This window comes from Epinephelus moara, chromosome 8 (genome assembly GCF_006386435.1).
Source record: "Epinephelus moara isolate mb chromosome 8, YSFRI_EMoa_1.0, whole genome shotgun sequence".
Taxonomy (NCBI): Eukaryota; Metazoa; Chordata; class Actinopteri; order Perciformes; family Serranidae; genus Epinephelus; species Epinephelus moara.
The window spans coordinates 38,655,214-38,673,256 of NC_065513.1; the positions used below are offsets into that span (position 1 = coordinate 38,655,214).

The 18,043-nt window shown below is 41.1% G+C and overlaps 1 protein-coding gene across 1 annotated transcript in view; it reads left to right on the forward strand.

Annotated features, from left to right (window-relative positions):
* The first annotated feature begins 2,955 nt into the window (after positions 1 to 2,955).
* adamts3 (ADAM metallopeptidase with thrombospondin type 1 motif, 3) overlaps positions 2,956 to 18,043 on the forward strand; it is a 219,384-nt gene continuing 204,296 nt past the window's right edge. Inside the window, exons 1-3 of the mRNA XM_050050278.1 lie at positions 2,956 to 3,319; positions 3,681 to 3,702; positions 14,511 to 14,950. Of these exons, the coding sequence (XP_049906235.1) occupies positions 3,260 to 3,319; positions 3,681 to 3,702; positions 14,511 to 14,950 (522 nt within the window). The 5' untranslated portion in view covers positions 2,956 to 3,259. The remainder of the gene's footprint in view (positions 3,320 to 3,680; positions 3,703 to 14,510; positions 14,951 to 18,043) is intronic.

The window sequence follows — 18,043 nt, forward strand, 5'->3', positions numbered from 1 at the left end:
TTGCAAAAACATATAGTACAATATCAACATTTTAGTCTGGTGACTGCTCTGCTATAATAACATATCTAACAATAAGGTGTCAGTCTCAGCGGCCAATTTTCTGCAGAACAAGTTGATTGATATTTGTAGAGGAGTCTTTTTCGATTGTTTTTCTTTTATTTGAAGGACCCGAGTACTTCCTCTCAGTAGTTACCTGCTGCTGGGAAATCAAACTGGATCACTCCAAACCTTCCTGCTGCCGTCTGAATTCCACTCTGCAGGTAGGAGGTGTTTAAACTTCACATGTTTGTGTGAAGCCACCAGTATTTATAAATGTCATTGCTATTTAGAAAGTGTGGGTTTCAGCCATTTGCCTGCTTGTGAAGTCGGCATCCAATGGAGACATTTACGCTAATGTATTCCCCCCAGAGGTTTACACATCTCTCTGCTGCTCTGGTCAGAGGTGTCCCCGAGTTTCTGTATTAATATTCAAACACTCCCTCTGAGCCATTCTTGTGAAGTCAGGGCATTTCTACCTGGGAGAACCCAGACATGAAACCAGAGAGGGAGAAGCAGAGAATGTGCAGTCAGTAATGAGGCAGAGTAAAGTTCATATCATTGCAGATGATTGCTACACCCGCTCCTAACCTGGTTCTACATGCAGCTCTCGCCCTCTGCAGCTTTCAAGTCAGCTAAGAGGGGAACTCTGCTGCTCTCACACAAATGGTTCATATGAGATGTATCCAGATGTTGGAATATTTTAAGACTCACAGTCAGATACATGAGAAATGTAGCTGAAGAGAAAACTAAAACAAATAAAATAATAATAATCTGTTACAAAACAAAAGTAACTTCTGCCAAACAGACACACAAGTTTCCACCAAAATTCAAAGTATGTTTTACTTATTGTCAGTGTATAACTGTCTGGATTTAATAATGATTCATGTATATTTCATAGAGTGCATGTTTTGCCTCCTTACCATCAGTATATGCTCCTCTTACCCTCATCAGTTTGGGTGGTGGAAGTTGAGTGCTTCTCCTTGTTCTCCTGTCCCACCATGTGTTCAGATGAGGAAGGGTAGGCATTAGAAATATTATCACCAACAGTATTGATAGAGGGTTGAGACCTTACCCAGGGGTTACAAGACTGATAAAGTCATCTTGGAAAATTATGTTTTATACAAAATTGTGTTTATTTTTCCTAATTTTTCCTCTTTTTTTTTTTTAGCATTTAACTGGTTAAACATTAAATACCTCTTCAGGCCTATAAAACCCATCAAATGAAACAATCTAAGGTTGGTTGAACAATTAATCTCACAACTAGAAGGCAATAACCTGTGATGATGATGCGTTCTGAGGCAACTTTAAGGCGTACCAAACCCGAACACTTTGACAGTGATGACACCAGAGGTTCAAACTAATGGCCATCAGAGAAAGGTTGGTCAGAGTGCAGTTTAATTATGAGGGTGATGGGAAAGGAGAGGACATTCAGATTTGTTTTTTGAAGATTTGACAATTGAAATACAAGTGAAAACATAATATTTGTTCTTCCAAATTATAGGGATGAAAAAGAGATAAATTGACAGAAATTTGATTTGGTTTATCTTATTTGTTTGCACAGTTAAAACCCTCATAGCAAATGGACTGTTGATGTTTTCATCAGCACTGTTACACTGTGCGAGATGAACCTAATAAACTTGGGTACGACATTAAATTTGATGTATGCAGACTGTACGATGACAGCGCCTCCTGAATTACAGGCTACGACGTTATGCCACAGGTGTGTGCAGTTTAGTTGCCTCTGTATTCAGCACTTATAAGCAATTGTTCAGAACACACCATAAGGAAGTTGTCAGCTAATTTAGAATACATTCAGGTGTACATGTATTTATCCACAACTGGTGTAGATTGATTATACATGCTTGATCATATATAATAAGATAGGGTATATTGCCGTTAAAAGATACAGTCACACGTACAGTTCCTGCATCTTTACGGTCTACACACACACACACACACACACACACACACAGAGCTGTGGCTATTCACAATCCCACACACTCAGTACCTACAGTGCGTGTACAGACTGCAATCAGCCAACAAATTGCACGCCATACCCTCCTGTCAGTGGTTTGCTCTTGTGTACGGTCAATAAATGTGTTGTTCCAAACAGGCTGTGAGGCTTTGTTCATGTCTGTAATCTTTGGTGTGATTAAAGCAATAAGATTAAAGCTACACTGTCTTATCAAGTATTTATTTATTGTTTGTTCTTTGTAAATTAAAGATGCTTCACAGGAAGAGGTGGAGTCTTACGTTTAAATCTTTACTCAAGTGAAAGTACAGAAGTCTTAGCACCAACATGCACTTAAAGTACCAAAAGTAAAAGTACTCATTATGCAGACTGTCCCATTTCATGATAATACATATTATATTATTTGATTAGAATTAATTCATCACTTTAATGTTGAAGCTGGTAAATGTGGAGCTCATTTTAACTACTTGATGTACTGCTGGGTAGTGTGTGAATGTCACAAAGGGATCAATAAAGTTTTATCTTAATGTGTAATATCAGGTTGCATCAAAATTTATCAGCTGGTTATATTTTGTATGATAGATTTAAACATTCAATGTAACTAAAGGTATAAAGTAAATGTAGTGGAGTAAAAGTACAATATTTCCTTCTGAAATGTAGTGAAGTATGAAGTAGCAGTTAAGTAAAGTAAAAGTACTCGAGTAAATGTACTGTGTTACTTTCCACCACTGCTTATGAATGGTTTAATAAAGTTGCACTAATGCTCTGTCTGATCCTGTCCTGTCTGGGATGAGGTTTTGGGGAGAGGGGGTTCCTCCTCCTCCTCCTCCTCCTCCTCAGTCCCTCCATGTGTTTGGGGCTCGAAGACAGGGCGGAGTGACGTCACGCAGGGCTGGTCTATGCCGTTTATTAGCCAGGGGAGCCAAGTGCCAGGTTGCAAGAGCTTCACACTGCAGCTCTGTCCGGCCAGCGGCAGAGGGGATGTCCTTCTAACTTCCACCAACAAACTTTCTAGAAACTTTCAGTCAAACAGAAAAACAAGCACTGACTGACTGACAAAGTGTCGCAACTCGCCTCACTCCTGTTTTAATGAAACTTTGAATGTGTTTCAGTCTTTGAGCTGAAACAGAGGCTGCACATCCACTCTGATCACTTCTGAATGAGCCGCTTCCCGACTTCTTTTTTGGTGCTTATTTTAATTTGACGTTTGGATAAAGTTTTTTTTTCTTTATCACTTAAAGACTCGTGATGGCTGTCCTGTCACTAGCGTTACTACTTGTAGGATTTGTAATGACTTCAGCTGACAAGGTAAGTGTCCGCACCGCTTCACAGTCGCCTCATTTTTACTCTCAAGTGTGCGCAATGTTTGCCTCCGCCGTTCAGATGAAATAAAGCGGAGAAGCGGTGCCCGGCTCTGCAACAGGTTTTAAACAGTGTCTGCAAACTTTCTGCCTGTGTGAATGCGCACACTGCTTCCTCTGTGAAATGCATGTTGACACTGCACACGCATGGGTTTAGCCTGTTACATAAGACGCGTGAAATAAAGGCATTTTTGTTAAAATTTACAAGCAGCTTGCAGTAAACTTTCTGCTGCTGGACATCTCACTCTGTCAATTTCCTTCAGGCTTCTACCGCAATTTAACGAGCTTCTTTCTCTCTCCTCTTACAGGCTGGTGGAGTAGATAAAGAGGGTAAGTCCTGTTTATTTTCGCTTCATCTTGTTATTAATTAGATGTAAGTTGTGTGAAAGTAGAAGAGAAACTCAGGAGAGCAGCCCTGGTGCAGTGAGATCAAAGTGGGAGGGGAGTTTGTGTGTGAGGAGCTCTGTAATACACCCTCCCCTTATACCCTCAGCTACCATTCCCCCTACACATAAACACACACACACTGTCCTCCACACACACTTATACTGCATGAGCAAACTGCTTCAAGGGCTTTGTTATACAGGAAAGAAAATTCCACTTCTAAATCCCGCACATCTGTTATCCATTCTGAGGTTAAGAAACAAGTGAGCTGCAACAGCGTCCACGTAGGATCCTTTTACACCCGCCGTTATCTTCTGAGCACCTCAAGGGCCCTCACACAGCAAGATGACAGCTGCCAGTTGGACAGCGGCGGAGCGCTTCGCTTGTAGTCTGCCACCGTTGGCCCGTCTCTGGGCCCATTATCAGCCTTGTAAAGCAGTTATTTCACCCATGTAGTGTGGTTTCTCTTAAATTTTCCACCTCCGTCTTTCCCTCTTTTTACAAGTTAGAGTCAACGGGCCTCATGCGAGAACCACTTGTAGGAGCAGATTTTGTTCCCAAGTGGTTTATGAGGACTTGTTGCGAGTTCTCTTTTGGAAAAAGAACAAAATGCACGTCATGAACAAGTACTCTACCTTTCTCCACACTAATCTGATGATGTAATGATTCAGATGTTCACATTTTGTTGGCATATTTAGGCACGAGAATTTACATATATGGTCATAAAGTTGTCCAACAACTTCTAGGTCTTTATGGAAGTTGCGGTGTACCATCAGTTAGTGTATTATACTCTCTTAGGGCGGCTGTGGCTCAGAGGTAGAGTGGGTCGTCCACTAATCGTAAGATCTGCAGTTCAGGCGAGATACTGAACCCCAAATTGCTCCTGGTGGCTGTTCCAAGCTTGTGCATGGTTACTGGGTAGAGGGTATCGCCTTGTATGGTCGCCTCGGCCACCATTGTGTGAATGTGTGTGAGAATGGGTGAAGGTGACAAAGTGTAAAGGCACTTTGGAAGGACTTGAAAGGTGCTATACAAGTGCAGTCCATTTACCATCTTACCTATTTCACCTTAGCAACAGGTGTTTATTTTAGCTTCATGTCAAAGCATTTGCTCTTTATTTCAGTCAGGCTGCTGCTCTGATGACACATTGACACCTCTACTAACATTTCAAATGTTCTTATTCTTTACGGTCTCCTAATACAACCACTGACGCTGCTAATTTTGTTGTGATGTTGTGTGCTAGAAGGTCTTGAAGCTCTTCCTTCTCCTCATATTTGTGAGCTAAACCTTCCCACACATGAAGGAGGCAGGAGGAGCCCTTATATGGCCGTTTCAGGGGAGTTAACTGTTTGTGCTGATGATCACATCCCATGAGCACACACCTCCTCATGAACAGGGGGCAATCATCAGGTTGAAATGAGCACTTAACATTGAGGTTGTAAAGGAGAGTTTGATGAGTCAGACTGGGAAATCTCATAGGAGCAAGAAAAAATAAGTAATTTGGGAAAAGTGTATGAAATATTTTGGGTTAAGACGACCCTTTAAATTGTAAATTTCTGTCATAGTCATAACTGTTATCTGAACATCAGAGAATCCAGTAATCATGCCCATTTTGTGTAGCAATTGGTCAGGTGTGTACAGGCATGAGAGAATGTTAGAAACACACACGAGAGTCCTCCTTTCATGTAACTTCAGCATCTTCATCCACCCCGGTGGTCAGCTGGTCATTGATGTAAGCCTTTGTGGTTACTCAAATTCACAAGCTTTTAAGTTGTGGTGATGCATCACTCAGTCATATGCTGTGTTCATCCAGCCAGTTCCAGAGAAACAGAGTAGATAATCGATGTGTCACCGCTGCAGTTTTACTTAAGTGCTCATTGACGTAGTTCTGTGGTCATGGGCTTGTGTGTGTCCACTACTTGCAACAAAGCACCGTGACTGAACGTCATCTAAAGTTTGTATTTGGGCAAAAACAAAGAAAAGGTTATCTTCTTTTGATCAGTGTTTGAGCTACATTTTAACATCACATTTCACCGCCCCAGTTAGAAACAAACACATATGATTTGCATCATTGGAGAGCTGTAAAAAGTTGAAGCCAACTCAGCTTTAATTCGTAGTGCATCACATCCATCACACAGCGACGAGTGTCGGGTGTCAGTGTTTGGCTTTATGTCACCAGGTTGTTGCTTTGTCACTCGTAGTGTGATCACAACTGCAGTCAGCGCTAGTCTTTTTAAGGCAGCTGGGTATGTCAGGCGGTGCAGTGGTTAGCATTATTGCTTCAGAGCAAGAGGGTTTCTGGTGAGAACCTAGGGTGGGGGTTCGAAACCCTGGGGTGGGGGAGCCCTTCTATGCAGAGTTTACATGTCCAACAGGTTGGGTTAACTGGTGATTCTAAATGTCCCCTAGGTGAATGTGAGCATGAATGGTTGTCTGACCTGTGCAGGGTGCACCCCGCCTCTCGCCCAATGTCAGCTGGGGTAGACTCCACCCACACACAACCCCTAACAGAATAAGGGGTTATGGAAAATGAATGAATGAATGAACAGGTATGTCAGGGTTCTAAAGGTGTCACTGTGCTTCAACTGAAGTACTTGATGGATGCTTGAATATAACTGGGTGTATTATCCAGCCTACTCCACTTCCTTTTGACATTTTTTGCAACCTTCTGAAACAGACAATCTGCAAATCATGCCCACTTTGACTAGCCACGTGTACTGAGGTGTGAACGTATGCACAAAGCTGCTTCCATCACTTATGCATCATACAGACTAGTTTCTTGGAAACATTTTGACTCTTAAAGCATATGATGAGCCTGTGTGGTCATATTCATGGTGGCGTGAAGTTGGTTTGTTGGTTTTGTCTTCCCCCATTGGTCTAAAAAGTCTCTTCAGTGTGTTCAAGGTCACAAGTTTTCAGGTTGAGGTGAAGTATCAGTCAGTTTTTGTCAGGGCTGGTTCTTTGAGGTGTCCGCACAGATTGGCAACAAACTAAAGGAACAACTCTCTTCAAGAGATGAACAACATTCTCCCATAAAATATTCCCCCATTTGGTGTTTCGATGAAGGTGGTGGAGAGTTGTGTTGCATATCGCTCCAGAATAGCCCACTGGGATGAGATGTGGTGATTGTGAAAGCCACAACATATGATTCAAATCATTCTTTCCTCATCAAACCATTCAGGTACCCTTCATTGTCTATATGGAAACATACTTAAGTTTCTCCACCCAGGCTATTCAGTTACTTGTCAATATGTTCTTCATCATCATGCATGAAGAAGGTAAACACAGTTTAAAACCTGTTGAGTAAATGTGAGGTTGTAGTCTCAGACCCTCACAATCAAAGAAGAGCATGTTTGGAGAGCTGCTCTGTTGGCATCGATGTTCACCAATCATGCGGATGGAGAAATCCATCACAGCAGAGGCAGAGAGGCCAATTTCTCCTCTCACAGGATCAGAAAATAGACCTTAAGGGGCTGCACTTGTAGTAACGGATGCCACTTGTGCATTTGCTCTTTGTCTGCACACTGGCTCTGCAATCATGTACTCTATGATTTTCACACACCTTTGATACTGTGTTACTACTTGGTCTCAAGCAAGGAAAAATATTCATAGGCCAGTGCACTCTTTATATAAAAGAACTGGGGGAAAAAAGTTTATGAGGATTCATCACTGACATTTAGCTCCAGTACAACCTCCTGATCTTTGATCATATTGTCTACCTTGCAAGCTCCTGTTTAATGTACAAAATTACCCGCAATTACCACCCACTTCGCCCACTGACAGCTTCACTGTGCTCAAATAACATCAGGCAAACAAGAGCATCTATCAGAGGACTGTAGTGCAGCACAGGTCCACTGAGTTTAGCTGGTCAGCTTTCATCAGACAGTGCTCTACTGTTAAATCGCAATTGGAATCATGGCTGAAATAAAACCAGTAGTGACCAACTATTGTCCCTCTTGAATAAGCAAATGATTAGGGAGAAAATAAGCTATATAACCAATATAAGGAAGCATTTCACTTTCCATAGTTGACCAAAAATAACAGATAATAGTTATAAGAATACAAGATTAATCACCTCATCAGTCTGAGGTCCCTCAGTGAGCACTGCTCGTGTTCACACTGCTCAGACAGCTGCAGACCCAGACCCAGGATGCATCTGAGGCAGATGGAGGCAGCTGCTCAGAGGAAGAGAGGCTTTGCCCAGTCAGGCTCTGAGATAACATTATTGATCTGCCTTCTGCTTAGAGGTGGTGAAATTACAGCTGACACAGTGTAATACGATTAGTCTCTGGATTTGTGTTTTATATCTAGTGTTGGCAAAAAAATGGCATATTTCTGATTCATCGGTAACATAGTAAGCCTGAATTAACTCAGTGGGCTTACTTTGACGTCACGGTCACCCTAAACATCCCACTGAACCCTGTTCAAACTCTTAAATTCTATACAGATAAAAAATGATGAGTAGTTCCATATTGAACAGCCAAAGCTGATTCGACTGAGGTAATTGTGAGTCTGACACAGTTCTACAAATTGAGACTTGCATTGAGTTACATACAGAAATAGACAATAACCCTAATTAGTTGTAATAGCAATGAGTCCTGGAGAAACCCTAAATTAAATCTGGGGACATAAAATCCAAATTAGGAGGATTAATTATGCCAAAATTTTAAATTATTCAGAATGAATGACTGTTGTCTATCCCAATCTGCTTCATCATCTGTTGCTGGATAAATTATTAACATTATGCAGGATCGCTTTGGCTCCCATCATTGACACTGCACAGTTCATGAAGGAGTTATATCAGTTTATGTTTCATAGGAAACCTCTACAATAATTTGATTAATTCATAGGAAATGAAATGGTTTATTTAATTTGGGCATGCCGAAAATAGGTCAAGTCAAACTTATTCATCCCACCAGGGGACATTTGGTTGCAGCCAGGTATACAAACACATTCATCTTTAAAAAACATAATCATGTAACGCAACACTCTAGACAGATAACAAGGACAAACAGTATAAATTAGAGATCAGTTTAAATGAAGACAGTGCAAGAAACAGCAAATTGCTGAACACATGAAGTGCTTAGGTTAAATTGGGTCTACTAATTGTTGCGCAAACAGAAGAGGTTTTGAATCTCTTTGTCCTCTGAGCAGGAACTCTGAATGTACGGCCTGAAGGTAAGAGGTCAAACTCCCTCTGCAGGGGGCGATCAGGACAGTTCAGTATGGCCTGGGCCTTCCTCAGGACCTGCCTACAGTAGAGGGCAGAGAGCTGCAGCTGACTCATCCCGATAACTTTGCTGGCCACTTTGACAAGCTGGACAAGCCTATACTTATTAGCCAGATTCAGGTTCCCAAACCATGGCACAATACAGAAGAACAGAACAGACTCTGAAACGTCTATAAAACAGAGTCATCATTGCAGTGAGCACACAAGTTTTTCTCAAGAGGTACTGATGTAGTTGGACCTTTTTAGAAATCTGCATTTGGTTGGAAGCTCAACTTGTTGCCAAACATTGTACCTTGTTCCACCAGTGTCATTCAGTTTCAGGTGAAGTTTGTAGGAATGTTGAGAATGAAAAATGGCACAGGATCTGTTCAGGTGAGCAGTGCCTTTGTCTTTTACCGAAGAATCCAGGAAAGTGTTCAGGAGTCATGAGCTCCTGTTCTTTATAAATGACCACATGGTGGAGCTGTCTGCTCCAACTAGTAATCACATGTTCTTTGGCCAAATCTTGCAAAAATCTCTCCCAACAAACAAATGAACTTACAGGACTGATGACCGTGGTGGAGATAGATATGACTCCATATCTGTAGCCAGTCTCTTTTGAGGGTGTGTTGTGTTGAGGCTGCAGCAATGACCTGGGTACCTTGATAAAGTAGAGATTTGTCATTTTAAAGTATCTCAGACACAATCTACCATTTTAGCCCTTTCATTGTGAATTACAAATGTTCCTCTCAGTACACACATTCAGTTTTTTCCAACGTGGATCAAGACATAGGTAAAAACCCATGAAATGTCAAGATAAAACAAATCATTTGCAAACTGTTCAGACTGTACTTTCATTGAATTATTATGCAACTCGTGTTATAATACATTGTCTATCATTTAAAAATGTGTCTTTAGTGTTTGATATTTGAATGATTATGGTTTTAAATGGTTTGAGGTGGTAGAAGTTATTAACTTCTGTACCCATGAAAGTCAAAGGAGAAAGTAAACAACCTTTCAGAGAAACTTTTCTAGCCTTGTCCTTTGATTTTGACACAATGCATCTATCTGAATAGAGAGAGAGAGAAAGATACTGTAAGCACATTATCTAAAGGTATGAAATAACTTTGTAGCACTGGAGTGAATGACTTCTAAGAATAACTGAACAAGTACTTTTTCAGCTTAAGAGTTTTATGTGTACAACTACAGATCAGACTCTGTGGAGCGTTAGCTTTTGCTCTTTTTAAATAAAATGGTTTAAAAACATACAGAGAAAATCATACGCATTGTGCTGCAAACCCAAGTCTCCTCCAAGTCACCTCAAGTCCAAGGTCTATTCATAAAAGTTCCTTTAGCTGTCAGGCGTCCTTTTCAGGTTTCATACCCTTAAACACTAGATGGGTAAGTGGGATATTTTTCCCCCTGGACCTTGTTTTCCCATGTTTAAGTGTCTAACAACATTATGGAAATGATCCTTATGGAGATAGATCTTTCTAATAAAAAGTAACATCCTTTTTATTTAAACAGAAAAAGCCCCAAAATCACCATCGCCAATCCCCACAGACATCATTTATAAAACAAAAAATTTTAACATTGTGAAACACACTTCATTCACAGCCAATAGAAGCAAGATAAAACTCACAAAAATGTCTTGGTTTGTCTTTCCACTGTTCCAACAATCAACATCTCTGATTTAGTTGAAATCTGATTACCAATTTCAAAAAATTTTGTCTTTGTTGTTAAATAGACAAAAGCATGAGAAAATAGGGTCCATGTTGAAAAACAGCACAGCAAAGGCAGGCAGAAATTTTTCTCTAAATTTGCTCTCTTCCAATTTTATTTGTGTAGTCCAGCCCAAAATTTCAAGGATCAGTCGGTCATGAAAGATTTTAGAACATATTTCTTGAAATCAGCTTTTTAGTCTGAGCAGTGAGGGTCTGACACGACCACACAATCATCTTCCAAAGTTAGATTGTTTTATTTAACATGAGAGATTTCTGGATTCTTGTTTTTGGTCAGCGCTCTTCTTACTGGTTTGACATGAGCAAGGCTCCAGTTAAAAACATCCACCTATCAGGATTTAGCAGCATTTAAATCAAACGTGATGACAGTTGCCACCATCAGCCCACCCCCACACAGTCCTGATGAAGCAATCAGATGAGGAGTTAAATTCTTGGCAACACCAATAGGTATAGCTTTTGGGAGCGACATCAGGGACATGTCCCCCTCTATATATAGAGCATGTGCATTTGTCCCCCAACAATAAACACTTAAAAGTAGCAGAGGATTTTTATTTTGATGAAATTAAAGACATTTTTACTGGAAATTGATGCAGAAAAGGTGCGAATTGGTTTGTAAAGATTCACCAGAATGCAGTGATTTTAGTGTTCGATGCTCAACATTTCCTGGAGAAGGAATGGTAAATGTAAAGCGCCTTTCTAGTCATCTGACCACTCCAAGTGCTTTTTCCACTACGAGTCACATTTGGCCATTCACACACAAAGGTGGCCGAGGCTACCATACAAGGTGCCACCTGCTACTCAGTTTTTAACACACTCACACCGATGGAACAACCATCAGGAGCAATTTGGGGTTTAGTGTCTTGCTCAAGGGTACTTTGATATGCAGACTGGGGGATCGCACTGCTGAGCTTGCGATTAGTGGACCACACGTTCTCCTTCTGAGCCACAGCCACCACAGAGGACCACCAAACTATGCCCTTGGTGACATTTGTGGTTACCATGGCAACAACATGTGCCATTTGATGCTACAGAAAACAGTCCTGCAACAGCTACTTTGTCAGAAATACAGCAAAGAATTAGTGTAGACACGATCTGACTTCATGCTGCACACAATGCAAAATAGTTTCACAATCGCTGCCAATAAAAAATAATATAGAGACATAATCATGATTTGAATTTGAAGGTTTAGAAGCTTAAAGATTAAAGATTAAACTGCACCTGTGTTGTAGGTCTGAATAAAGAACTAGAACGCACAAAGTTCTGCTTTTTTTCCTTCCTCTAAGTAGAAGACATGGCTCTTGAGATTAGACCCGGGCCTCCCGAGGATTAGGCAGTGAAACCCCACTCCTTCAAATACTCACTAATGAACAGAGCTAATTCTTGGCTACTCTTTGACCCATGGCTCTATAACTTGTTCATCCCTTCACGATTTGTCACACCAGCTTTTACTGCAAGAACAAACTGTGGGGGTAATGTGTAATACTTTTTCTAAACTTACATCAGTGCTGCACATGTTGCACAGGCTTTTGTGTATCCCTATCAAACAACTAACACTGTGTCATCCATGTTTGCAGAGAGAGTAAAGTTAGCGTGATGTAATTGTTAGGTATTTGCCCCGTAAAGACGGCCTTTGATGTTTTTTTGCCCGTTAAAAACCAGACACGTGCCTGCAGTTTACTTTAGTTGTGGAGATATGATGAAGGTGCTCTGCGAGTCCTGATCTGTTTTAACTGTGATGAAGCTGCTTCCAAAACCCACAGCTTAACGTGCATCACTCTGTCAGTATCATTATCATTTTGTCTGTGTGATATCTGCATGTTTTTTTTCTCTAAAGCTCATCAAATGCATGGTTGTTACATCACGTGCAGAGCGTGCACACTATGATTTGTAAAGTATGGCATTTCCTCAGACGTGTAATTTGAGTTCCACCACTGACACCTGTTTGAACGTCTTCTAGTCAAAACCTACAAGATAATTACAAGGTTTCGATATTCATGTTACATTTTTTTCCAACCAAAACCGACCAAAGATTTTTGAATGTGTCTGCCATCACACACATTTGGAAAAGCAAACTAAGCCTGGGTGGAAATTTCCTTTTAAACTGAGTGTTCTCAAGGCCCACAGATTTCCTTGTACAATTGAGTTAACCACAAATTAGCAAAGGAACAAGAGCCTGAGGGTGGATAGAGTACCATGCCAAGATGATATTGAATATTGATATGTGTGTGTGTGCTAGGTATTTGCTTTGGACATACTGAAGGCAGCAACAGGTTATCAAGAACTTACAGAAGGAAGGTTTTCTTCTCCACAGTCTCTCACTGAAAGGCTTCAGCCTGTAGATGCATTTCCAGATCTAAAAGCAGCGTGTCTTAAAAGAGACATTGGCATCAGAGTTGATGAAATTCTGCCCATCTGTGATGGAGAACAAGGCCATGTATAGAACAGTGATAGCAGAGAATATCACAGCCTCCTCATTTCACAGACAAATGCTTCAGCACAACGCTGGTTCAAGAAACGGCAATCAAATACATGCAAGTTCAAACTCCAGGCAGAATACCTTGTACTGTTTATATGTGTGCTTCTCCAATGGTTTACCTCTCAGTATCGAGACAGAGAAGCAAACTGTTGTTATTACAGCTTTCCAGCTTTGTGAAATATGCCTCAAGGGAGGATTAACTCTCGTGTAGAGTCTTTGCATCTTGAAGTCTTTAAACTGGACTTCCTGTTTTGTTATATAATCTTCTCACCTGTGCCTGTGGAAATATGCCCACTTTGAAAGACTTTATTTATTGTTCTTTAACAATGATAATGGTAGTAATGTTCATAACTGTAATAACACGTAAAGAGGAAGGACAGATCTGATGGTAAATGTGCTGAAGAGTTTTGTTGATTAATAAAACGGAAGAAATAGTTAATAGAGAAATAGATAGAAAAGCTTTGTTTTTCTCACATGCCTCCACAGTGAACAAAGAATCCAAAAAAAGGTGGACATTCTTCCTGAGTTAAAGTCATTGGGGACCACGTTTAACAACAGCAAAACCATGTTAAAACATCAGTTTACAAACTCACATACAAAGTGTGCAGTATAATCCAAGTCTCATTTATCCAGTCGTGTGCTCAGGTCTTTCAAAATACAAGCATTTCTGCTAAAACATCAACAATACAAACACTTCCTCCAAAGAGTAGCATGCCCTGAACGTGCCTAGGCACACGAGTGCTGCTTGAGCAGAGTTCAAACGCACAAGTGTGCCCAGGCACGCTGCCCGGTCGTGCATGACACTGTGTTGTAATAATGTGTTTATATTGTTACGTTGTGGTGAAAATGCATGTGTTTGGGAAGAACTGAATACATGACTGGATAAATGAGACTTGGATTATACTGCAGGAGTTGTGTGAGAGTTTGTAAAGTGATGTTTTCATGTAGTTTTGCTGTTGTTAAACATGGTCCTTGTTCACTAGTTCATGAAGAAGGTTTGCCTTTTTTGAGTATCATTGCTTTAGACTCTGGAAACTTGTGATGGGTCTTTTTTTTAACTATTTTGAAATGTTTCATTTGAAAAACCAGAGGATTGGTTAATAATGAAAATAATTATCACCTGTCACCCTGGTCAGATCCAGCCAAAAATAATGTGGGGCCCTGCTGCATCGAGCCACAGAGTTCTCAGCTTTATATTTTCTTCACATCACATGAACATTTGGACTGAAAAAGAAATGTTATTTTACAAACGTGCAGAAATGTTTTGTTAATTCTTCTCCCTGCTGCCTTGAATAAAACATCTCATTGTCACTGTGTTGTCTTACAGAGCGTCTGAGGAGCCGTCTGAAGGAATACGGCCTCGTCACTCCCTTCAGCACCGACTCTCATGGACACTACCTGTCACACCTGCTCTCTGCCACCCACAAGCAGCGTGTCAAGAGAGAGGTGTCTTCCTCTGGTGAGGCTGAGCAGAAACTTTTCTTCAACATCTCCGCCTTTGGTAAGGAGTTCCACCTCCGTCTGCGCCCCAACAACAAGCTGGTGGCACCGGGCGCGATGGTTGAGTGGCATGACGAGGTCCACGGCTTCGGGAATGTCAGCAACAGCACCAGTGACGATGCCAGTATGGGCGCCAACCAGACTGAAGTCACAGGCGGGACGGAGAGGATACTGCAACGTGAGCTGCTAAAGACAGACTGCACCTTTATCGGTGACATCACAGACGTGCCCGGGGCCTCGGTTGCCATTAACAACTGTGACGGACTGGTAAGTCCTCCTCAGCCATAAAGCTTCTCACTCCTCCACCCCCTCAAATCCTGTCTTTTCATTACAAAAGTGCCATGACCTTATCAACCCTACACTACTGCATTTTAGACATCCGTAACTCCTGAGTGTAGCCTTTCTTTACGTCAGCACTCGGCATTTTTACAGCACATTGTTCTTGGAGATATTCTTCAGGCGGAATAGCTTTTTGTACAGATGTTTGTCACGGGTGAGTGGCCATCCATTGTACCCACAAAACCCAACGGATTTTCCCCCAACCTCTTCCAAACATAAAACACGAGTTCTCTTTGTGCTCCACAATAGTCTGCAGTCCTGTCCTCCATCACCTCTCATAAAACACTTGAACAGTAATTGGGGAATGACCTGGGACAAAATCTGTGAGAGCAGGCCAGCGAGACTTCTCTGCTTTCAACAAAGACACTCAGTTAGTCCAAAGACCTTCAAATGAAGTTCTCTGCTGAAATGCTGCAGACTTTTTTAACACAAAGGATGTACCTCATGACGCCTGATGGGCATTTACAATCTGGTAAAAGATAACGCTGGTGTTATTTTATCATTTCATCATAAACCGCAGTTCTGCCGAGGAAACTGAACCAACAATGAATGTATTGTGCTAACATGTATCCTACTGTAACACTATCTGTAGCCAGATATCAATCTAGTATACTTTATTTCATAAGAGGGAATTTCTCTAGAAGTACTATGTGTTTGTTTTCCCCAAAACAGACTCAGGAAAAAGGTCTGGATTTGGTGTTAATTTCAAATAAGGAACTGAAGCCGTTCTGTCGCTCTCTCGGACCAGATCAAATGCCTTGTGTGAGAAAGCTGCTTTTGATTGGTCAGAATTTCCATGTGGGAAAAATCCAGGAAGTAAAGCAAACGTTGAAGAAGAGTACACTTGCAAGATAAATGTGACACTTTCTAATGTCACAATGGAGGGACAACTACGCAGGTTGATTTTAGCGCTGCTCATCGTGGACTATATTGCTGTCATTGTTCATTTTAGTCAAACCATACAGTTTGAAAACGAGGCGCGGCTCCAACTAGAAAACAATGTTTTGATGCATTGGATGTGCTGAATGTGCATATTAAGGCAGTACAGGAGGAGGTGCACATTAATAATCCTCCAGGACTGTAACATGCTCATGTTTAACCCAAACAATGTGTCATGTGACTGCAGTTGCTTCACATCCAGGTCGGAACCACGAACGAACCACACCAGAGTTTGTTTGTAACCGGACTGAGACCACCTCTTCAAGAAGGTCTCAGTCCGGTTGTTTTGGTGCACACCTGAGTGTGATTGCTGTGTTCACACCTCCCCAAACAAACTGCGCTTAGAGGGCAAGCGTACTTGAGTTGATGAACTGAACCAAACAGAGCAGGTGTGAAAGCACCTTTTAAAATGTTATAGCACCACTCTGACTATTCACAGCTTTAAAGAACTGTAACTTACTTACTTAAATGTATTGTTGGTTTCAGTGTTTGCAGAGGAATCTTTGATTAGAATAAAAAGAGAAAGTAACACCAACCTTATTCTTTAAATGGCTTGTGCTCTCTGGTATTCATCACACCTCAGTGTGCCATGACATTTAATCTGTCTGACTACAGACTACTAGAGTTTAAGATTGCACTCTTGCTGCTTTCATGAGGGTGTATTATGCTCATACCTGGCTGCAACATCAAGTGCAGCCGTCACTGCTGCATATCAAAAGGCAGGACTTGTGAAAGAAGTTCCACTGAAAAGACTGACGCATGCATAATGATAGTGAGAGCCTAAGGGACTTGGATCACGGTGAAACATGAATGAAAAACCTGGTGGTCTGCTTTTCTTAGTTTTTAGATGTGTGTGTGTGTGTGTGTGTGTCTATGTGTGTGTGTGTGCCTCCTGAGTATTTGATTCTCAGCGGATGGCCACAGGGTGCACTGCAGGGGTTCAGTTTATTCTCTCCACATTACAACACTTGTAACAAGGCAGCACATGCAGAGAGAGATTCTAACTCGCAGGCGTGGGAGTGTGATTGCTGCGTTTCTTTTTTTAAGGTGGTGGGAGGAGATCTCCATGATATACAGGCTGACTTGCCTGGAAAAATTAAGCAGGTTGATTCACAAGAGGAATGCTGACAGGTGTTGTTTGGTATGAAACCTGAGTCAACCACTATATGACATGAAGGCTAAAATCTTAACAGTAAGCAGACTAAAAGATGAGCTCCTGACAACAGAGGGAATCAAGCCCCCCCATTTTAAACAGCTGTCATACAAAAACAGAGGTTATAAAGTGCTTTAACACATACAAGACCAATCAATCATAGTTAAACTAAGAGACAGGATGTCATTTCCAGCTAATTGGACCAAATGCACATAAAAAGTACGTACTGTATTTAATACTAAAAGGAGTTCTTTAAGATTGTAACGATGGTGCTCACTTGAGGAAGCTCTATCCATGATTCAGGGAACCTAAAAGTAAAATTCAGGTCCACTCTGGTTGCAAAGATTGATCTGGAAATATCTGGGGACCCTTTTTGTTGCCACAATCCAAAACAAAATATAAAATCTAGATCTGAAAAACTATTTTAAAACTCACCGGAAAGCTTCAGCATTTTTTTTTGGTATGAAAACATTCTTGGAGTGAGACAGGAATATAGAAAGTGGCGTCAGTTCAAATGAGAGATGACTACAATGATGAATTAGACTTTTCCTGTCTTTAAAGATCTCATTGAACAGACTCTTGAACTTCCTGCTGCACAAGAGGATGTAAACACACTGGAAAAAATAAAGGCATTACTATTTTTTTTTCATAGAGCTCCAAGTTTAATTAAAGCTGCAAGCAGCGATGAACGGGCCCTTGCAGTCCGCGCGCGTCGGGGCATGCTGCCGTCGGGGGCCGTGCACCTAGAAGTCTTGTCAGCTGTAATAAATAAAAAAATAAACATTATCTCTTACTTACATTTCCAGTATACAGGTAGGCACCCAACCCACGTATGTATTTTTCCAAAAAGTAGAAGCTGAATACATGCCCAATAGTTCAAGGTCTTCTGACTCTTTAAAAGTTGACATGGTGTCTCTAGCTCAAAGTAA